This window comes from Theropithecus gelada, chromosome 3, assembly GCF_003255815.1.
Source record: "Theropithecus gelada isolate Dixy chromosome 3, Tgel_1.0, whole genome shotgun sequence".
Classification (NCBI taxonomy): domain Eukaryota; kingdom Metazoa; phylum Chordata; class Mammalia; order Primates; family Cercopithecidae; genus Theropithecus; species Theropithecus gelada.
In genome coordinates, this window is record NC_037670.1 from 100,272,156 (window position 1) to 100,296,044 (window position 23,889).

The 23,889-nt window shown below is 40.8% G+C and overlaps 1 protein-coding gene across 3 annotated transcripts in view; it reads right to left on the reverse strand.

Moving 5' to 3' along the window:
* The window catches only part of SCIN (scinderin), an 87,605-nt gene that overhangs the window by 53,492 nt on the left and 10,224 nt on the right, over positions 1-23,889 (reverse strand). For 2 of the 3 annotated variants that reach the window (XR_003118554.1, XM_025379318.1), the window contains exon 3: positions 21,901-22,062. Coding sequence is in view for 1 of the 3 variants with exons in the window: in XM_025379318.1 (XP_025235103.1) it covers positions 21,901-22,062 (162 nt within the window). In the remaining 2 variants the exon portion in view is untranslated. Of the gene's footprint in view, positions 1-11,645; positions 11,697-21,900; positions 22,063-23,889 lie in introns of those variants that run through there. The other variant, XM_025379319.1, reaches the window with a different exon arrangement.

The window sequence follows — 23,889 nt, forward strand, 5'->3', positions numbered from 1 at the left end:
AGCCACTGACCATTAAAATCAGATAATGGAGTAGCAAGGTAATTTTTAAAAATGCAAAGATGTGAGTTCTATCTTTAGGAAATCTCAGGTGTGTTCTGGGCAGCTGTGTTTATTAAAAGCTCCCCAGGTGATTCTAGTATTCAACCAGTGCACACCAGGTATGATGTACTCTGAGCACACCACACTTGTTGTGTACGATAGGGAATCTGTAACATCTAATTATCCAATGCAACTCAGCAGACTTTTCTGCTGAGCACAAACTAGTGTTTTTGTTTTGAAAACATTTTACTTATACTTGACTCATGACAGAGAAACATTGACCCTATAAATCAGAATATTTTTTCCTACATGTATCTTTGTTTTTGTTTTAAATTTTTAATTTCAATAGATTTTTTGGGAACAGGTGGTATTTAGTTAGATGAATAAGTTCTTTAGTGGTGATTTCTGAGATTTTGGTGCTCCCATCACCCGAGCAGTGTACAGTGTACCCAATGTGCAGTCTTTTATCCCTTACCATCCCTCATCCTTTCCCCTGAGTCCCCAGTGTCCAATGTATTATTCTTATGCCTTTGCATCCTTATATCTTAGCTCCCACGTATCAGCAAGAACATATGTTTGGTTTTCCATTCCTGAGTTACTTCACTTAGAATAATAGTCTCCAATTCTATCCAGGGTGCTGTGAATGCCATTATTTCATTCCTCTTTATGGATGAGTAGACATAAATCTAAGACCTGAAACCATAAAGATTCTAGAAAATAACATTGGAAAAACCTTTCTAGACATTGGCTTAGGCAAAGGCTTCATGAACCCAAAGCAAATGCAACAAAAACAAAGGTAAATAGGTGGTACTTAATTACACTAAAAAGCTTCTTCACAGCAAAAGAAAGAATCAAGAGTCAACATACAACCCACAGAATGGGAGAAAATATTAACAAACTATGCATTTGACAAAGGACTAATATCAAGAACTACAAAGAACTCAAACACATCAGCAAGAAACAATCCCATCAAAAAGTGGGCTGAGGACATGAATAGACAGTTCTTAAAAGAAGATACACAAATGGCAACAAACATGAAAAAATGCTCAACTTCACTAATTATCAGAGAAATGCAAATCAAAACCACAATACAATACCACCTCACTCCTGCAAGAATGGTCATAATGAAAAAATAAAAAATAATAGATGTTGGTGTGGGTGTGGTGAAAAGGGAACACTTTTATACTGTTGGTGGGAATGTAAAGTAGTAACGACCACTATGGAAAACAGCGTGGAGATTCCTTAACAAACTAAAAGTAGATCTACTGTTTGACCCAGCAATTCCACTAATAGGTATCTACCCAGAATAAAAGAAGTCATTATATTAAAAAGATACTTGCACACACATGTTTATAGCAGCACAATTTACAATTGCAAGAATATGGGACCAGCTCAAATGCCCATCAATCAATGAGTGGATAAAGAAAATATGAGATATATATATATACACACACACACACACACACACGTATACACACACACACACCATGAAATACAAACTAGTGTTTTGCTCAGATTCGTCTTCCAATCTTATTCCATGATATTTTGCGAGCAATTATTTTCTCTGCAAGTCTGAGAATACAGACTTCTAATAATTATATTTTACATTAAAGTGAAAGATAAGAAGTAGATCAGAATTTAGCTCTCTAGAATTTTTCAGATTTATTAGCAAGGTTTCACAACTAACTTACTTTGTATTTGTATAATCATTTAACAGATGTTTATATTTTTATTACCTTAGTTGTATAAGTGACCTCTCATCTACTTCAATGAGATTATATAAAATCATAGTAAATTTTATTAGCATCTGTAAAACATTATGGGAGCTTGGTAAAATGTGTTTTAAAGTGAATGTAAACTTAATAATTTTACAAACATAATTATTATTTAACATTTAACATAGGATTCTACAATATTTTATGGATCCCAGAATATTTTCTATGATATTACTGTGAGTTGGGAGTTTTATGTGCATATCAATTCAGAGGTAAATTTAGTTATAGAAATATTTCTTACCATTGCTTAGAGACCACAGTTTCTCTAAGTTACTTTACTTTAAAATAGTAAAACCATATCTACAAAATACTCACAAAAATAGTAAAACTTTAAAAGTGAAGTTTTCTTTTTACCTCAAAGGTGACTAAATTACTAAGCAAAGTGGTTACAGAAAACTTCTTATTCAGCATGAAAATGAATGACTTGAGTTCTCTTTTTTATTTTCACCTTATTTTATGCCACCATTTACATACAAGTGACATATTTTCCTACTTAGTAGACTTATTTTCAATGGTTGAGGTAAAAAATTTAATAAAATAATAACTTTAATTGTAAATGGCTAAAAGTCAGATTGCCTAACAAGTCATTATTAATTAAAACACTGTTTTTTTTTTCTTTCTATCTCTCTCTCTTGCTTTTTATTTGAGACAGAGTCTGGCTCTGTCACCTAGGCTGGAGTGCAGTGGTGCAGTCTCAGCTCACTGCAGTTTCTGCCTCCAGGTTCAAGCAATCCTCCTGCCTCAGCCTTCTGAGTAGTTGGGACTACAGCTGCGAACTTTTTTTTTTTTTTTCTTTTTTTTGGTAGAGATGGGGTTTTACCATGTTGCCCAGGCTGGTCTCGATGTCCTGGGCTCAAGTGATCCACCTGCCTTGGCCTCCAAAGGGCTGGGATTACAGGCGTGAGCCACTGTGCCAGCCTGATAACACCGTTTTTATTTAATCTAATTAAATGTTCATTCGGTGGTGGCAGCAGCACATTAAAACTTGCTTTAAAAACACAATTTTAGTATTTCATCAAATATGAAAATGTATATTCTACCATGTGTGGATAATGTGTTTAGGATATCTCATTTTAACAGAGCTCTACTGTGCTGAAAGAAGTGTGTGTAGTTTTATTTATAAATCGTACTGCCCAACACTTACTCTGTTCAGAGGTAGTTAGTTATGGCTACTTCACCACTCTGGCACAAGGAAACTTTGTATTCAGTTGGCACCATGCTTGAAAAAAACTCTCTTCTATAATTCAACTTACTCTGTTTCCTCCAGGGAGTAGGCTTAAAAAATAAATTCCTTCATAAGCTTAAAAAAAGTCTGAATAAATGTGATAGGTAAATACCTATTACTACAACAAAAAGTTTTCACTATAATCTAAGTTATTTTATGTATAATGCTTTAACAGAATTTAATTTAAAAACCATTCATTGACTTGATTTAAGTATGCTAGACACTGAAAATTGTAAAGCAAACAGTTTCAGGGGCAACTATTTCACCATTTAAGATCCCAAGGCATTTAACAACTCAACACTAAATATTATATTTCTTTAGGGAAGTAATGTTAAAAAAAAGCCCTGTAAATATGAAATTATCCATTTGTAAATAATTTGGAATGAAATCCACTTAAATTCTGGCAGAAAGCTGATGGACATGTTGTATACGAACATCCTCTAGCAGAAGTTTGTGAAACTATAATTAACTCTTAATATACAAACTATTAAAGAAAAATAAAATTATTCTGCCCAATTGGAAAAGGAAGAAATAAGACTATAAGTACAATCTGTTACTGGCAGTTAGTCTGGTCCACTAGTTACAAGAAATAAGAGCAAGTAAGTGATATTTATAGAAACAACCACACTTGGGGAGGGGAGTCCAATTATTGGTCTCGAAAACCAGAGGTTTCTAAAATTTCTTTAAACTATGTGGTGAGTTAATAAGTGCAGCCAGACATCATTTGAGGACAGAAAATAAGGGCAAAAATAAAACAATGCTCAATGGTGCCCTTGAGAAAAAGCAAGATTTCAGAGGCTGTGTTTAAAGGAGCAACCCAAACAGCCTATGTGATGTTGACTCAACCTGAGCAAAGAATTCAGTATAATAAGCTTGCTACTCTTTCGTCCTTTTCTAAGTTATTATTCTAAATACATCTAAAATTTCATTAAAGGAGAACATGAGGCCAGACTTCCTCTTCCTGGCATCTATTGGCTTAGTCTTTCCTGTGTTTAGCTTTCCCTTAGATCTAGTTACCCAAATATAGAAATTCATTAAGATGTATCTTTAGCCCAGAGGTTCTCTAAGTATAGTTTAAAAATGATGATTTGTGAGATAACTCCAGGAACCTTTTTTATTTTAAAAGTTTAAAATATGACTTAACTTGTTTGAATAAACAAATGTTTCTTTATGTCTATTTTGCTGTTTCCTCAAAGCCCACACAACTCAATATCCTTCAGTGACATATGTATTGAAAGATATTGTGTGTGTTTTTCAAACTACCTCTGAATGAAGGACGCAAGATGAATGGAGTGGTGTGCAGGGCCACTGAAGGCTTGGTGACCAGAAAGGAAGCAACTACATTTGAATTAGGGCAGATCAGTGGTGACAGAGGGAGGAGAAATAAATATTTAGAACGTCTAAGCCTATAGGATTGATCAATAATGCCATTTGGCTGTGCAGTAGAGGGACAGGGAAAAGGAAAATGACTTGGACAATTCTAGCTTGATTGCTGTTAGTGATGCCACTCACCAGGACCAGATGAACAGTTTTGGGAGGGATCTTTGCATAGCACCAGTGAGCACAGGTGAAATTATATTCTCTTACTAGTCAAAGTGTTTGCCAAACCAAAAAAAAAAAAAAATGCTTATAGTCATACTTTAACAAAAAGCATTTCTGCCAGCCACCTAAGTTGGTGACTCAACTGCTCAATCATCAAGAATTACTACTTCTTCATGCGTATTGTTACAGGTAGTTACGCAGGCATGAGTGGAGCAGGAGAGGGCCCTCCCCGAACCACTAGGAATGTCAGTTGATGGTTCAGCAATGATCACATTGCCTCTCTAAAAGTGATAAATTGGCAGCTGGCACCAGAAAGAGGGCATTTCCTGATGGTCCACACCTGTTGCACTAAAGTGAACACAGACGTCAGGGAGGCCATTTCCTGATGGTCCACACCTATTGCACTTAATTGAACACAGACGTCAGGAAGAAGCAACTTCTTGGTGATATGCATGAAGAGACAACATGGTGGAGTATGACCTTCTGGGGACACACCACTGGAAAAAGGAAAAAAGCCTCAGGTGGGCATGTGTATGACTTCCTAGACACACTGCATGTGCCCACCTCCCAAGGGTAAGGAGGGCACTGTACATGCGGGCAGCCCACCCTAAGGGAAGAATCATGGGAAAGGAATCTATAAAGTCCTAGGATCAAAGGAAACACCACACTTGACCTTGGTGCCTGCTTGGGTCTCTTCCAAGCATATGTTCCTTTCCTTTCCTTCCTGTTCTAAGGCCTTTAAAAATAAACTTCCACTCCTGCTCTGAAACTTGTCTTGGTCTCTTTCTCTGCCTTATGTCCCTCAGTCGAATTCTTTCTTCTGAGGAGGTAAAAATTGAGGTTGCTACAGACCCATATGGGTTTGCCACTGGTAATTCGGATACCTTCCACTGGTAACAATACGACCCTGAATTGTCCAGCACCTTTAGACATTTTCTTGAAGTGATTTTCAACATTCAATGTACATTATATTATGGTATCCCGGAGGGAAGGAATCTTAAGAAGTCCCAACACCAAATTCCAAAACTTTAAACTCAGAATCTTCAGGAGTCAAGTCAGTTACCAGCATTTAAAAAAACTTTTCCAAATGATTCTAATGTGAAACCATGGCTGAGTATTAAAGCACAAATTGTAATATCTTAAGAGTTGTCTTTCATAGTGCCTGCTCCTCTTCCCTCAACCATCATCCCTATCCAGCAAGAAGCAGCCAGATGACAATGGTGCCCCTCTTCTATTACCTATTAAAAGCCTGGAATGTTAGGGACAAGCTGCCCCAGACCCCCACCTCCACCCCAATGCAGTTGACCCTTACCGGGAATACTCTGCAGCTGCATTCCTGGACCCTTATCTAGGCGCTATAGCAAGGTCACCAGACTTGCTTACAGCCCTCCAGGCGGCATGGGGGAGGTCACGAGAAACATGGAGAAACCTAAGTTACATCCTCTTGTACATTCCTATATTGTAACCTGGTCACGAGATATGTGGTAATGTTAACTGACAAACAACCCCAAGGTCTCTCTCCCCCATATAAATCCCTCATTCTGTAAGCTCAGTGCTGCTTCCTCTGACTGGTGGAGCAGCTCGGCAGGATAATAAGCTTACTTGCCTGACCCTGGGTCTCTCTCTCATCCTTTCTCTTGGCTAATCTTACGTTTTGGTGCCAAAACCCAGGGAGGGAATAGGCTCTGGCCGGGAGGCCTTAGAGGACTCCCTCTCTCTCTCGACCTCTCTATCATCCCTTACCCAGCCAATCTCCCCTTCCTGAACCGCTGAAGACCCGAAGGATCTCTCAGACTCCCCCACTGTTGGTGACCTCATCCACCATCAGATCCTCTGCTTGGGGTGAGTAAGAGAGACTTTTGCCTATTACCCGGAAGCCTTGACCGCCTCTTCACTCCCAAAAGACCCAGCGTTGGGCCAAGGGCTTCCTCTGGCCTCCAGACCTCTGGTTCCTCCATTTCAGGGACACCTGACTCGGTCGCTACCTCCTCTATTCCGGACAAGGCCCATGAGACAGGGGCCGCCCTCTCTCGTCCTTGTCATCGGTGGTCTCTTCTTCCTCTACCCCCACCTCCTTCATTCACTATGGGAGTCTCTCTGTCTACCCCTCCCAAGACCACCCCCCTTGGGTGTCTCCTCTGCAATCGCAAGGCTCTCGGCCTCCATTCAGAGATCCGTTCTAAGAGGCTTATCTTTTACTGCACTACCGCATGGCCTCAATACCAATTGGACAATGGATCCCAATGGCCCAAAAACGGCGCTTTCAATTTCAATATACTTAAAGACTTAGACAACTTTTGCCGTCCCAATGATAAATGGTCTGAGATTCCTTATGTTCAGGCTTTCTTCATTCTCCGTAACCACCCTTCTCTCTGCCAGTCCTGCTCTACTTTCCAAATCCTACTCGCCAGCTCAAATCCTGATTGATCTCCTGCCACCCCACCCACAGCCCCAGCCAATGACTCTTCTTCCTTTAACCCCATGGATTTTCTCCCTCCCCGACAGCATCATGATCCTCCACTGCATGTCCCCGCTCTGGCTCTACCCCTCTCCCCTGCTCTCTCCAACCAGCCCGCTTCTGACTCTGAGTCCTCTCTGCCTCCGCCCCTCACCCGCTCTCAGGCCCAACGTGCTCAGCAACCAGCTCCCTTGCTTCCTCTCCGGGAAGTAGCAGGAGCCGAGGGGATCGTCCATGTCCACGTCCCTTTCTCCTTCTACAATCTCATACAGATTGAAGAACGTCTTGGGTCCTTCTCCGATCCCGATACTTATATCAAAGAGTTTAAATATCTTACTCAATCTTATGAACTCACTTGGCATGCTCTCTACTTTATCCTTTCTTCTACCCTCCTTCCAGAAGAGAAGGAAAGAGTGTGGTTCGCAGCACAGGCATATGCCGATGATCTTCATCGGCAGGATCCTACTAAGCCCATAGGAGCTGCTGCTGTTCCCCGGGAAGAGCAGACTTCTCACAGACTCTGGCGGAGCGTACTGTAGCCATATGATTACTTGCCTCATTGCAGGCCTTAACAAAGCTGCCCATGGGCTGTAAATTTTGAAAAACTTAAAGTAATTTCCCAAAAGGCAGATGAAAATCCTGCCCAATCCTTTTTCCGCCTTACAGAGGCTCTCCAAAAATATACCCACATGGAACCCGCCTCCTGAGAAGGAACTGTTGTTCTTAAAGCTCATTTTATTTTCCAATCTGCCTCCGACATCTGCCACAAACTTAAAAAGGCTGAAGATGGTCCTCAAACCCCACAACAAGACCTCCTTAACCTGGCTTTCAAAGTCTTTAATAACAGGATGAGCAAAATAAATTAGATAAAGCCCAAAGAGATCATGCTAAATACCAGCTTCTAGCAGTGGCTATCCGTCAGCCTAGCCATAGTACCCAAGGGCACAAAAGACCCGATAGCAGCAACCCTCCTGGACCTTGTTTTAAGTGCGGCAAAGAAGGCCACTGGATGCGGGGATGTCCCATCCAATGAGTGCTGAAGAGCCCTTGCCCAGTCTGCCAGCAGACAGGCCACTGGAAGTCTGACTGTCCTCTCAACAGATGGATAGACAAGCCTGCTTCTCAGAGCCACCAATCCTTCAACAAGACAAAAAGTGAAGAATTGCTTGCACTCCCACAGCTCCTTGGCCTAGCCGCTGAAGACTGATGAGGCCCAGGGCCCCTGGCCCCTGGCCCCCAGCTCCCACTGCCATCACTGCATCGGAGCCCAGGGTAACTCTACTAGTAGCAGATAAGCCGATCTCTTTTTTCATTGATAGTGGGACCACCTACTCAGCTTTGCCTGAGTTCTCAGGACCCACTCATCCCTCTCAAGTCTCAGTTGTGGGTGTTGACAGACTCATCTCACGTCCACTTGCCACCACACCTCTTACTTGTTTCCTGTTTGATGCTGTTTTCTCATACTCTTTCCTTGTCATGCTTCGTTGCCCCACCCCCATTCTAGACTGAGACCTTTCAGCCAAAGTCAAAGCTACTATCACCTTTTCTTGCCCCCCTCAACCAGAGGCCCCTCCTGCTCCTCTCCGCTAGTCCGGCCCCTGACCCCTCTCCCCAGTACCCACTTCCTGCCTCTCTCATTAACCCTTCCATAGCGGCTCACCATGACCCTATCAAAATCCAGTTAAAAGACCCCTCCAAATTTCCCAACGTTCCTCAGTATCCCATCTCTCTAACCCACCAAAAGGGCCTACAGCCCATCATAAACAAGCTCTGCTCACGCAGTCTTCTTGCACCAACACACTCTCCATATAACACGCCTTCCTCCCTGTTAAAAAGTCTGATGGCTCATACCGACTTGTTCACGACCTCCGAGCCATCATTCAGGCTGTCCTCCCTATTATCCCATAGTCCCTAACCCCTATACACTTCTCTCTCTCATCGCCGCCAACACCACCCACTACACCAAAACTGACCTGAAGGATGCCTTCTTTATCATTTCCCTACACCCTGATTCCCAAAACCTATTTGCTTTCACCTGGACTGACCCTAACACCCTCCAGTCACTACAACTCACATGGACTGTCCTCCCTCAGGGCTTCAGGGATAGCCCTTACTTCTCCGGACAAGCTCTAGCCAGAGACCTCACTTCCTTAAACCTGTCTCCCAGTCGTCGTCTTTAATACATGGATGACCTTCTTCTTTGCAGCCCCTCTCTAAAAGATTCTCAAACTCACACGGCCGCTACTCTCTTAAACTTTCCTGCTATCAAAGGGTATAGGGTCTCCCCCTCCAAGGCCCAAGTCTCCACCTCCATGGTGACCTACTTAGGAATTCAACTTTCCCCTGGGGCCCAGGCTATGACTACAGCAGGGGCAGCATTAAAAGAATGTCTACCCCCACCCTCCTACAAAAGTGAAATCCCTTCCTTCCTAGGGCTAGCAGGCTTCTTTAGAATATGGATTTCCAACTTTGCCCTCCTAGCTCATCCCCTCTATGAAGCGGCCAAAGGCTCTCTCAGTGAACCCCTAAACCCCTCACATAACATACTCCCCAGCTTCCACAAACTCCAAACTGCTCTTGTCACTGCGTCAGCTCCATCCTTACTTGATATCTCCCAACCTTTCACTCTCCATAATTGCTGAAAGCTGAGGAATAGCCCTCGGTGTCTTAGGACAACAGAAAGGAAATCCTCCTTCCTTTGCCCCTGTAGCTTACCTCTCTAAACAACTAGATAACACAGTGAAAGGGTGGCCAACCTGCCTTAAAGCACTAGAAGCAGTGGCCAGCTTAGCTCTAGAAAGCAGGAAACTAACTTTCAGCCAGAATACCACCGTCTGCAGTTCTCATAATCTACAAGATCTCCTCTCCTCCCAAGCATTAAGCTCCCTTCCTCCTTCCAGGATTCAATTACTCCATGCCCTTTTTATTAAAAATCCCAAATTCAGTCTTGCCAGAAGTGCTCCCCTCAACCCAGCATCCTTAGTCCCCATATCCTCTTCCCCTCCTACTCATTCTTGCACCGATATCCTGGACCACGTACAGCCACATTTCCCAAGCATTTCCTCCGAGTCTCTCACTAACCTTGATGACTAACTGTTCATAGATGGCTCCTCTTCCGGGCCCACTGGCTCCCCACAAATTGCTGGACATGCAGTTGCTTCCCTTGACCAAGTAATTGAAGCCAAGCCCCTACCCTCAGGATCCTCCTCGCAAAAAGCAGAACTCATAGCTCTCACCAGGGTCCTAACCCTTTCCAGAGGCAAACGAGTCAACATTTATACAGACTCCAAATATACCTATCACATTCCTCGTTCCCATGCTGTTATCTGGCAAGAGAGAGGATTCCTTACTGCCAAAGGAACCCCTATCACTAATGGCCCCCTTATTTACCAACTCTTTAGGCCGCACACCTCCCAGCTAAAGCAGGAGTTATACACTGTTGAGGATATCAAACAGGATTGGATGAAATCTCAAGAGGGACCAGAAAGGCTGATGAGGCAGCTAAAGAAGGCTCCCTATCTTCTGCCTTTGCCCCTCTCCTCCTCGTTACCCCAGCAACCCAACCCAACAACTCTCCCACCAAGAAAGCTTCGCTGCTACAGCAAGGAGCCTCCTTTCAAGGGGACTGGATAGTCAAAAATCAAAAGCTCGTCCTCCCCCAAGAGCAAACCAAAGAAATTCTGACATCTCCTCACCAATTCTTCCATATCAATGTGCACCCCCATACCTACTCCTTTGCCCTATTTCTCCTTCCCCCATCGATTCACCTCACTAAGAAACATAACCTCAAGCTGTTGTATATGCTCTGTTACTTCCTCCCAAGGTCCTCCACTCTTCCTCCATCCCTACACATCAGCTCAGAGGAACACTCCCAGGGGAGGACTGGCAAATAGACTTCACCCACGTGCATCCCGTCAAGAGGACAAAATTTAGTCTTACTCTTATAGACACCTTCTCTTGGTGGGTAGAAGCATTTCCTACCTCTTCAGAAAAGGTCACAGAAGTCTCCCAAATTCTTGTAATAGAAATCATCCCTAGATTTGGTCTCCCTTGCTCCATACAATCACACAGTGTCCCCTAGCTTAATCTCCCAAATCACTCAACAGTTTTCTCAGTCCCTTGGCGTCCAGTGGTGTCTCCATATCCCATACTGGCCCCAGTCATCCGGAAAAGTCAAAAGGGCAAATGGGATCCTTACAGCTCAGTTACTCAAACTCACTCTTGAAGTCCAAAAACCATGGACCTCCCTTTTGCTCATAGCACTGGCCAGCATTAGAGCCAGTCAAAAAGCACCCTGCTTCCCCAGTCCATTTGAGTTAATGTACGGACTCCCTTTCCTCTTACAAAACAGGCCCCCTTCTAACTCTCAGCTAGGTGAATACCTCCCAACACTCTCCCTCATCCGCCATCTCCTCCACTAACAAGCCAACCAGGCCCTCGCAAAACCCCACAAAAGGGTTTCCAATCCCAAATAGACTTGCTCTCCAATTCCAATTAGACTCTTTAAGCAGCAGTGACACTTCAAAACCGTTGAGGTTTAGATCTCCTCACTGCCAAGAAAGGCAGACTGTGCATCTTTATAGAAGAGTGCTGTTTCTATACTAACCAGTCAGGACTAGTACAAGATGCTGCTTGACGAATAAGTGAGAAAGCTTCTGGCCAGGCACAGTGGCTCACGCCTGTAATCCCAGATCTTTGGGAGGCCGAGGTGGGCGGATCATGAGGTCAGGAGATCGAGACCATCTTGGCTAACACGGTGAAACCCCATGGTGAAACTCTCTACTAAAAATACAAAAAATTAGCCAGGCGTGGTGATGGGCGCCTGTAGTCCCAGCTATTCAGGAAGCTGAGGCAGAAGAATGGCATGTAGCATGAACCCGGGAGGTGGAGCTTGCAGTGAGCAGAGATCGCGCACTGCACTCCAGCCTGGGCGACAGAGCAAGACTCCATCTAAAAAAAAAAATCTTCTGAAATCAGGCAGCGCCTTTCAAATTCCTAGCCCTAGTGATTTCGTAACTCCTGAGCACCCCGGCTACTGCCCTTCCTAGGCCCTGCCATTACCCTCTTCTTCCATTTAGCACTTGGCCCATGTCTCTTACATCTCCTTATCCTGTTTTTACAGGACCGTGTTAGAACCTTCACCAATGGAACAGTACAAGATATGATGCTACTCCAAAAATACCAACAGCTCCAGGAACGGCAGTCCCTACTACCCAGCCTCTCCCCACAACCATCGCCCCTATCCAGCAAGAAGCAGCCAGATGACAACGGCACCCCTCTTCTATTACCTATTAAAAGGCTGGAATGTTAGGGACAAGCTGCCCCAGACCTCCCCCACCCCAACCCAATGCAGTTGACCCTTACACTGAATACTCTGCAGCTGCATTCCTGGACCCCTATCCAGGCGCTACAGCAAGGTCACCAGACTTGCTTACAGCCCTATGGGCGGCATGGGGGAGGTCACCAGAAACATGGAGAAACCTAAGTTACATCCTCTTGTAAATTCCTATATTGTAAGCTTGTCATGAGATGATATGTGGTAAGGTTAACCGACAAACAACCCCAGGGTCTCTCTCCCCCATATAAAACCCTCACTTTGTAAGCTCAGGGCTACCTCTTCTGACTGTGGTGAAGCAGTCTGGCAGGTTAATAAATTTACTCGCCTGACCTTGGGTCTCTCTCTCTCTTGTCCTTTCTCTCGGCTAACTTTACAGTGCCCTCATCCATTCTCCAATTATAATGTGTTTACACCTTTCCTTCAGCATGTCTCACATTTTACCTTGTCATCCTCTTACTTGTAGTATGTGTCTATGCCTCCCAGCATTTGACAGTACCTGAAGGTCAAAGTGTATCTGCTGTTTATCCTTATAATTCTATTCACTCAGCACATACTAGGCACAGAATAAATGCCATTCATCCCTACTTTTACTTCAGGGTACATTTTAGAGATTTAAGATTTGGTGTATCTTTCCCATTATCCATTCTTGTTGCCTCGAGGCTTTCCTCTTATACATCTAGTGGTATGCATTACTTTGGGGGTAAGGACAAATTTATCTAGAACAGAGAAGATGTGGTTCAGTCTTTAGTTTTAAAATAAGCATTTCTAAGTAATAGCAGAGACAAAAGTCTGAAAGCCAACATAGTTTTAATTTAAAAGAAACTTGATTTTGCTACAGTTTTTTGGCCAGGAGTAAGCGAGGATGCTGTTTCGAAAGCTGGTCTTGCATCTTAAGCAGCACAGTGTTGGTCTTAGGGGCTGGAGTGTATTTTGCAGCAACCATAGAGTAGGCAAGAATGTGAGGTGGTGTAAGACTACCTTGTCTGGTTCAAAAAGTAAAAAAGACTGAAAAAAGTAGGACATCTAACCCAAAGCAATGAATCTTTAAGAGCCCAGCACACTTCCTTTCCAATTGATTTGTCCTACACCCATCCACGAGCCTAAGCATTAGAGCAGAAATGACTGAGGGTAGCATCCAAGCCATTGGGCCAAGGGGCACTGGTACGATGAGGATACAGTGTCCCACAACTCCAGGGTAGTCTGAGAAAAACAAAGCAGAGTTCCTGAGAAGAGTGCAGTGGTGGCTGACAGAACCAGAAAGGGTGTTGTAGTAATATGTGGCCATGACATCAGAAACCTAAAATGAGCCTATGGATATTCCCTAGCAAATCTTGGGAACAGAGGCCAAAGCCCAAAGCTCAAGAATTAATGGAATTAATGGAATGACTACAGCTCAATGGAGGTTATTGACTACAGCTCAATGAAGGTTATAGATTAGTGCGGACTGATGACTACAAACCAGACTCACACTTTCATCCTCATCCTCACTCCTGACTCCCAGGCCATAATATTACATATATGTCCCCTACTCCTGAGGGATGGAAAAGAGAATGGGTAGGATAAGTTCAAACTGCTTGAATGGCTAACAAAATTTACCTTTATTCCCTTTTATTTTTAGCTGACATGTAAAAATTGTACATATTTATTGGTTACGGAGTGATATTTTGATACAAATATTAAGTGTGTAATGATCAAATCAGAGTAATTAGCATATCAATCACCTCAAACATTTATCACTTATTTGTATTGGGAACACTCAAAATCCTTTTCTAGCTTTGAAAAAATATACAATGAATGATTGTTAACTGTATTCACCACATAGCACTATAGAACAGTAGAACAGAACTCATTCCTCCTATCTTGCTATAATTTTGTATCTGTTAATTAACCTCTCCCTATCCTCCCATCCCCCTACCCTTCCCAGTCTCTCATAACCACAATTCTACTCTCTAGACCTATGAACTTATTTTTAAGTCCCTGCATTTGAGTGAGAACATGACATATTTATCTTTCTGTGCCTGATTTACTTTGCTTAACATAATATCCTACAGGTTCATCCATGTTGATGCAAATGGAAGGATTTCATTCTTTATTTTATGGCTGATTATTGTTGCATTGTGTGTGTACCACATTTTCCTTATCTCTTCATCTATTTATGGATATTTATGTTGATTCCATATGTTTGCTATTGTGAATAGTGATGCAATCAGCATAGGGGCATGCGTATCCCTTTGATATACTAATGTTCCTTCCTTTAGATAAATACCCAGTAGTGGGATTGCTGGATCATATGGTAGTTCTATTTTTATTTTTTTGAGAAACTTCCATAATATTTTTCATAATGGCTGTAGGAATTTATATTACCACAAACAGTGTATAAACCAAACACCGCATGTTCTCACTCATAGGTGGGAACTGAACAATGAGATCACTTGGACTCAGGAAGGGGAACATCACACACCGGGGCCTATCATGGGGAGGGGGGAGGGGGGAGGGATTGCATTGGGAGTTATACCTGATGTAAATGACGAGTTGATGGGTGCAGCACACCAACATGGCACATGTATACATATGTAACAAACCTGCACGTTATGCACATGTACCCTACAACTTAAAGTATAATAATAATAAATAAATTTAAAAAAAAAAAAGAATATAAAAGAGGTTTTGCTCCTATGGACATAAAAGAAAATAATTTGTTCTGTTTTGGAACAATGCATTTATCTCTACTTGTAAGAGTATTATCTGTTTCACATGTTGTGACATCATTTTTAATAAAAAGTGAAGCGATTATAATTGCAAATTGTAAATAAAACATTTATTCTAATCATTATTTAAAAAAAAAAAAGACTTCCCTTTTCTCTGCATCCTCATGAGCATTTGTTTTTTCTGTGTGTGTTTTTGATGACAGCCATTCTAACTGGGATGAGATGGTATCTCATAGTGGTTTTGCTTTCCATTTTCCTGATAATTAGTGATGTTGAGCATTTTTTCATTTACTTATTGGCCATTCAAAATTCATTTCAATAAATTGAAATTATTTTTAAACCTTCTGGGGAAATAGGAGCTTAAATGAATAAAATGAGCTATAAATGAATAAAAAACACTCTAGACACGTGACTGCATGAGCCATATACTTTATGCTGGATGGATATACATTTGTTGAAACATTTTTTGAGTGGCTGTAAGTTCTAGGCTTTATATTTCAGAAACACAGTGAGTGAGGAAGGCTGATACGTAAACACACAAGCAATATAGAAAAGGCTGAGAAGCAAGTCTCCGCATAATGACAGGAAAGTTAAGTTTAGACCTGACCCTAAAGGACTGGGACACTGGACAGGAGAAGCAGAAGAAAAGGTCAGGAAACAAACTATGAAGAAGGCAATATCTGAAGTGAATATCAAAGGATGAGAAAATATTGGATGCCTGCTGGAGAACAGTGCCAAAGAAGAGGTGAGTATTCCAGGCAAAGGAATCAATCTGCAAAAGCAAAAGTCTGGTGACTTGAAGGAATGTGTCAGGCACGGGGTACTAAGACAGTATCAACAGCAATGAAGAGAACAGGAAAGATTCAAGAGATAATTAGAAGGTAGAATAGGCTAGGATAGCAATTAAATGAATGTGGAGCCCTTAGGAGAAGTTGTCAGGATCACTCCTGGATTTTGGTTTTGAAAACCTGAGTGGGCCGGGCGCGGTGGCTCACGCCTGTAATCCCAGCACTTTGGGAGGCCGAGGCGGGAGGATCACGAGGTCAGGAGATCGAGACCATCCTGGCTAACCCGGTGAAACCCCGTCTCTACTAAAAAATACAAAAAAACTAGCCGGGCGAGGTGGCGGGCGCCTGCAGTCCCAGCTGCTCGGGAGGCTGAGGCAGGAGAATGGCGGGAACCCGGGAGGCGGAGCTTGCAGTGAGCTGAGATCCGGCCACTGCACTCCAGCCTGGGCGACAGAGTCAGACTTCGTCTCAAAAAAAAAAAAAAAAAAAAAAAGAAAAAAGAAAACCTGAGTGAGTGGTGGCTCCATTAATAAGATAAAGACAATTAGAGAAGAAACCATTTTCTAGACGTGTTGAGTTTGAGGTTCTTATGACACACATGACATGAAATATCTGAAATTTTATTGACTTGGAGCTCAGACAAGAGGTCTGAGTTAGATTGAAAGTTTAGATTGACTCATGGGTAGTAGCTGAAGCTCTGGGTGGGGATGAGTTTGCTTAGGAAAAATGTATAAAAGAAGATACAGTAATTAAAATCCTTTAAAAAAGCACTTGAAGGGGTGGGCAGGCCATACAAAGAAGAATAAGAGTAGCCTGAAAGGGAGAAAAACAAGGAAGCCAGGGGAGGAGTGAGGCTGGAGAAGCTGGGAAAAGTCAACAGTGTGGGTTGTAACACAAGAATCAAGTGCATAATGTCATGGTGTCTACTGGATTTAGCAGGGGTCATCGATGCCCATAACAAGAACAGCTTCAGAGGAATTGTGGGAGTGAAAGTCAGACTGTGGGTTAAAGACCGACTGGTCAAAAGCCAAAATTGACAAATGGGATCTAATTAAACTAAAGAGCTTCTGCACAGCAAAAGAAACTACCATCAGAGTGAACAGGCAACCTACAGAATGGGAGAAAATTTTTGCAATCTACTCATCTGACAAAGGGCTAATATCCAGAACCTACAAAGAACTCAAACAAATTTACAAGAAAAAAATAAACAACCCCATCAAAAAGTGGGCAAAGGATATGAACAAGCATTTCTCAAAAGAAGACATTCATACAGCCAACAGACACATGAAAAAATGCTCATCATCACTTGCCATCAGAGAAATGCAAATCAAAACCACAATGAGATACCATCTCACACCAGTTAGAATGGCGATCATTAAAAAGTCAGGAAACAACAGGTGCTGGAGAGGATGTGGAGAAATAGGAACACTTTTACACTGTTGGTGGGATTGTAAACTAGTTCAACCATTATGGAAACCAGTATGGCGATTCCTCAAAGATCTAGAACTAGATGTATCATATGACCCAGCCATCCCATTACTGGGTATATACCCAAAGGATTATAAATCATGCTGCCATAAAGACACATGCACATGTATGTTTATTGTGGCAATATTCACAATAGCAAAGACTTGAAATCAACCCAAATGTCCATCAGTGACAGACTGGATTAAGAAAATGTGGCACATATACACCATGGAATACTATGCAGCCATAAAAAAGGATGAGTTTGTGTCCTTTGTAGGGACATGGATGCAGCTGGAAACCATCATTCTTAGCAAACTATCACAAGAACAGGAAACCAAACACCGCATGTTCTCACTCATAGGTGGGAACTGAACAATGAGATCACTTGGACTTGGGAAGGGGAACATCACACACTGGGGCCTATTATGGGGAGGGGGGAGGGGGGAGGGATTGCATTGGGAGTTATACCTGATGTAAATGACGAGTTGATGGGTGCTGACGAGTTGATGGGTGCAGCACAGCAACATGGCACAAGTATACGTATGTAAGAAACCTGCACGTTATGCACATGTACCCTAGAACTTAAAGTATAATAATAATAATAATAAATAAATAAATAAAAAATAAAATTAAAAAAAAAAAAGACTGGTAAATGAGGAAGTGGAGACCGTTTTTTCAAAGCAGCATGACTGAACAATGGGAGAGGGCGTGATCGATTCTAAACAGTGAGGAGAACAGGGCAAAGCTGCATCACTGACCAAACAACAAGGAAACAGAACATGGGAACATCAGGATCAGTAACTCACCACAGGAATTCCTAGTCCTGGGAAATCGAATTCTTCACTAGTGGCTGACTGTGACATACCTTTTCAAGAGTTAACCTCAGACCCCAAATCTTAAGAATATGGGCTTTTTTCCCACTATCATTCACATTCTGCAGTTACCCGAAGTATTTTACAGTATTTTCAGATGTAATTTTACTAATTTCTAAAAATACTTCATATCTTTAAAAACAGTGGGAAAATCATGACTAATAAATTCACCACCCTTAAAATATATTGTTCAAAAGTGTTTTTCCAATGACTCCGTAAATTGGTAAGATCTAGCCACATTTCATATTATCTTCTAAAAATATGCTAAATATGAGACAACGGGTCTAAATCATTCTCCAAAATATTGATGATTTTCTTCCCTTTCAAACTGGCTAAACTGATAATTATACTATCTTATGCCTCAGGCTGAGGAGGTTATATTGTAATGTCTGAGAATATTTACTATAATTTAGAATTCAATAAAAGGACAAATGTTTCTAAGAGATATGGAATAACATATTAATAATAGTGACTGTTGATCAAAAAAGCTGATTTCTCCAATATGTGATCAAGGTATGGGATTTAGGTTATATCCATAAACTTAGTTTTGGCCAGGTGGCCTTAGCTGGGTGATAACTGGATGTTTAAATTAAGTTTTTCATACCTGGGTCATAATACAAACTTGAAGAAACTGCACTGGCATCCTTTTAGGCTCTCTGACACAGAAGGTTGTCTTTAAATAACTAGCGTAACGACTACTATTAAAATATTATGGTACAGAAAAGTTTAGTTACGTGTATTTCTTTGTTTACTGACACACCCCAAAATAAAGCTGCCAAGGTAGTTCAAGATCTTATCACCATTCAGAAACTTTTGGCAACACACCAACTGGCTAAAGGTTAATAACACAAACACAGATCTTGGAAGTATTTATTGTAGATTATGTAGGAATCTGGTGCTTGATTCTCACCAGGGTATCCCTTTTGTGTATAGGAAAATTCCAGAATATAACAGATAACCAAGCACCAGTACCTCTGCAACAAATATCTTTCATTGCATATATCTCTTTTTCAAGGCATGGGAGAAGAGAACTTGAAAGTTATTAAAGATAATTAACTATATAAAATAACTTACTATTAAATAGACGAATGCCCTGGAACCTTATAATAGAGACTCTGTCTCTGTAACATGAACCTGGATTTGTGGGTCATACTCCCACAGGTTGACTATGAGAAGAGAGTATACGACATAAGAACTACAACCTGTCTACCACCACACCCAACTACTTGGCCCATAGTGGAAACTCTGTATTTGTTCCGCAAAATAATAAATGATTTAGTGAATACTACAGCTTTCAGTGGAATCTCAGTAGATTAGGCATCATCAGGTTTGAATTCAGCAGATTCTGAAACTATCGCAAGACATTCTATTACCAGGCCATACTATCTAATATACTACCAAGTTAGCTTAGTGCCATGAAAAGAATGTAAAGTAGGAATAGTAAAACCAGGCCCCATTCTGGGTCACCACACAACTGGCATGAATGTGGAGTGACTTGCACATATCTTCTAAGGCCTAAGGCTTTTGATTCCCCTTTTGAAACTGGGATGATAACTGCCATTTCCCAGATGTGACTGTGCGTCAAATGAGACTGAATCATAGTCAGCTAAGGATAAAAGTGGCATCAGAAATCAGACTCAAGATGTAAAAACAAATGAGGAAGTTAAGGCTCAGAGACAGTGAGTTGCCCAAGATCATAGCAGATAGTTAGAAAGCTCAACTGGAAGCTATTCATGATAATTGAATAGATTATTATACTTACATAGCAATTACATTATACACAACAATTTTTTTTTAAGAAAAGAAATACTTATAAGTAATGGCAGTAATTAATTACATTATCATTGGGAAGCGTCCTTCTTGTTTAGGGACCCTCACGATCACCTAATCGAATATCTACTTTTACAGATGAGAACCTCAGAGTACAGCAACTGGAATGAGAACTGAGGTCTCCTTTTTCTAATAAAAATGCCATTTTATTTTCAAAAGCACTTATATATTACAAAGGGCTTTAGAGTGTAAATGGTGGAGATGAAAGTTGAGATAGAAAATTATTGTGCATAGGGTTTGAGAGACTGAATGGTGCAACTGCTTTTGGAACTGTGTGGCTGTAGACATTTATTCGCACGAGTTATTTATTTTTTATTTATAGCGTAGGGGGTGGCGGCGGGAGGGGAGAATGAAAGGGTGGAATAGTATGTGTATTCTGCCTAGATCTGAGAGTCAGGACTTAAATCTGTTAGGAGAATGAATTAGCTATTGAAGTTGAAAAGGACTTTCCCATGAAATTTATTGTGAGATTCAGGGCAAAAGTACTGCCATTTAGGGTGTAGATGTCTACGTGTAATATTAAGAATTGTACTTTGGGCATTTATATTATTGTGATCTCAACTTTGCACACAAGCTGGTATGATCCAAGACAGTTGGATTATGTATAAGTAGTAATAAAACTATAGATGCACGCTCACTTAAAGAAACTGATGCAGTTTGTATCTTGGGGTCATTTTCCAAACAATGTATAACCTTAGTACATTTAATCTCTGTACTGTTGTTAAATTAATATTGCTTAAACAGAACTTTGTAACTCTATTTTCAGAATCCTTTGTGTCCCTCCTCTATGCCAATGGAATAAGCTCTTTTGGCTTCTGTCTACTGCTTTATCCCAAAATACTGCCCAAGTAGATGCAATAAAACAAAAACTTAGTGGGGCATCAGATATGCTGAGAGTCTAATCCTGGCTTCATCATTTACTGACTTTGCAACCTTGAGCAAATTCCATATACAAGCCTCATGCTAACAGAAGCAATGCAGGTCAGCTCATGACTCTGTTATAACGTTTGGCCCAGAAATGTTAGGAATGATAATTAGAATGTTGAGATGTATGGTGTGATGAAAATTATGATAATGAAAAGCAGGAAGAGGAGATCCTTGTAAGTTCTGTGCTTTCTTGCTTTCATTGCTTTTGCACATGGTTTTTCAGTGGAGGGAAATGCTCTTTATTTCTATTATAAAACTTAACAAAGTTTTAAAGATACAACTTATATCCTACCTTCTAGAGTCTAGCAAAGGGTCTTGCAATAATGCTTCTTTGTCATGACAATAATGATTAATAAATATACCTGATATTAGAGGAGCGTCTTCCAGGAAGAAAACATAAGTCAGATATAATATACCATTGCCCATGCTGTTAAGATGATACTTGATATTTGTACTTCTGCTAATTGAAAAGTGTGAAACGGTATGATGTGTGTGTATATCTATGTCAAAATACATCTTTACAATTCTTTAAGTGGCTGTTTAGATTCATCTTATGTCCATATTATATTCTAGAACCTTTTGTTGCTGGGGGAACCAGTTTCCCCCTCAAGCTATGTTTTCCCATGCACAATTAGAGACAAAAATAATTAGAGGAAGCTCTGTTCAGAGAGAAGGGGAAACGTATTAAAAATTAGTCAATATCTGTTCTATGGTAGGAAGAACTAAATCACTATTCTAAACTTATCAAAGAAAAACCTTTGAAGTCTCACTTCATGCATCATTTAAATACTTGGCAATTACTCATCTCACATAAACGTGGCCCCTTTCCAGTGTGTAGAAAAAGTGATTCTTTTCAATGACATGTATATATGATTTGATCTGAAAGCAATTCACTTTTCTTTAGACATTGATATGTGTATATGAAACTTACGGTGCCAAGGTCAATGATGAAGCAGTCACCCTTGTTGAAACTGTCCCAGCTAAGGGGAACTTCTGTGGCTCTCACCACTCTACGACCCTTCACATGTAGGAGCCTCTTGGCTGTCAGGTCGTTTGTAAGAACGTGGTTTAATCCAGATGCCACGCCTCCAGCCTGATGAATGGAGGGAAGACACACAAAAAACAAAGAGAAAACTGATGAGGTGTCTACCTAGACAAAGCAAAGTACAATAATACGGCTGGTGTTTGTGTCAAAACTGTACCATCAGGCCAAGTTAAAATAGCCACCTATTCCATAAGACAAGAGAGAACCCCTTGGTAATCAATAGATTGTGTTTGTTTGGTCTCTTTATTCTTTCTGTTTCAACCATTCAATTGACAACTGCAAGTATTTACTGAGAACCTTCAGTGTATAAAACGCTGCTGCAAAAACAAAAAGAAGAAGCCATAGCTCTTGCCCTTTGGACACTAATGATCCCCAAATCATTAATGAGCAAGAAGGCAAACATTTCAGGGAAGAAGGTGACAGGTGGCTAGAGGAGGATCAGAGATAACACGTACAGATGACAGCAGCCAGAGAAGAAGGCACCCAAAAGTTCACACTGGTGCAGGGTTGGGACAGAGCTGGTTATTGAGTGCTGGCCAGGAATGGGCTGATCTTATGTATGGTCCTTGTTTTAACATTTAAAGTAATCAAATGTCTTCTATATTTTCTGGTAAACAGGTCTTACTATTAATAAATATGCTAGGCCTGAGTGTTTTTACTGTAAGCTAGGAGAGATGCAATATCTTGACTGTACATCCCCAGCCAAAACAAAACAAAATAAAATGAAATACAATCACACTGAATTAAAGAAACGCTTAAGAAAAAATATTAACTGTATCAACTACATCTTCTTATATTATTTGCAATCATCTTTTACCTTTTCATTTTTTCTAATTAAATGATATGAACCATATCCTTATTTCCACAATTAATTATAATTAATTATATGTGCATAACTGAGCTGCAGAATAAACAAAACTGTCACTGATAGATTAAAGACCTCTATAATAATGGTAAGGAAAATTAGAGCTAATTTGTCATTAGCACATTCTTTTCCATTGACTTTAAATTTCCACCATTCTCCAAGAAAAGTTGGTATAGATTAAATGTTAATTTCAGGACAATTAAAACCTCAAATTAAAAAATATATATATAATGATTTCCTAGTCCATAATTTTACAACGACTGCCACATTTCTTGGTTGAATAAACTAAGCATTATATAATTAAATAAATACAAGTTTTCATCTATGTACTACTACTTTGAGACTGAGTTTCACTCGTGTCTCCCAGGCGGGAATGCAATGGCATGACGTCGGCTCACTGCAACCTCTGCCACCTGGGTTCAAGCAATTCTCCTGCCTCAGCTTCCCTAGTAGCTAGGATTACAGGTGCATGTCATCACGCCCAGTTAATTATTGTATTTTTAGTGGAGGGGATTTCACCATATTAGTCAGGCTGGTCTCAAACTTCTGACCTCAGGTGATTCATCTGCTTTGGCCTCTCAAAGTATTGGGATTACAGGTGTGAACCACCACGCCTGACCACAGTTACTTTATTATTTAATTTATTCCTTAATACAACAGCTGTATGAGGAAGTTGTTATAATATTTATTGCTTGGGGAAACTGAGCACAGAAAGCTCTGTATTTTCCCTAAAGGAAAAACATCATATGTGGCAGAAATGGGTCCATAACTAGGATGGTGTCACAGCACCTGCTTTTAGTAACTACAAGACTCAACTTATTTAAAATGTTGAGTTCACTGACATAAAGGAAGTTTCAGTATAATTTGTCATAAACTGTAGGAGCTCATGTGAATCAAATAAAATGAGAGGTAATAGTTTTGTATTTAGGGTAGTTCATAGCCTAGAAAAAAAAAATGATTTCAAGAGACATAAGAGAACCTACAATGTATAAGTGTTTTGTTCTGATCTT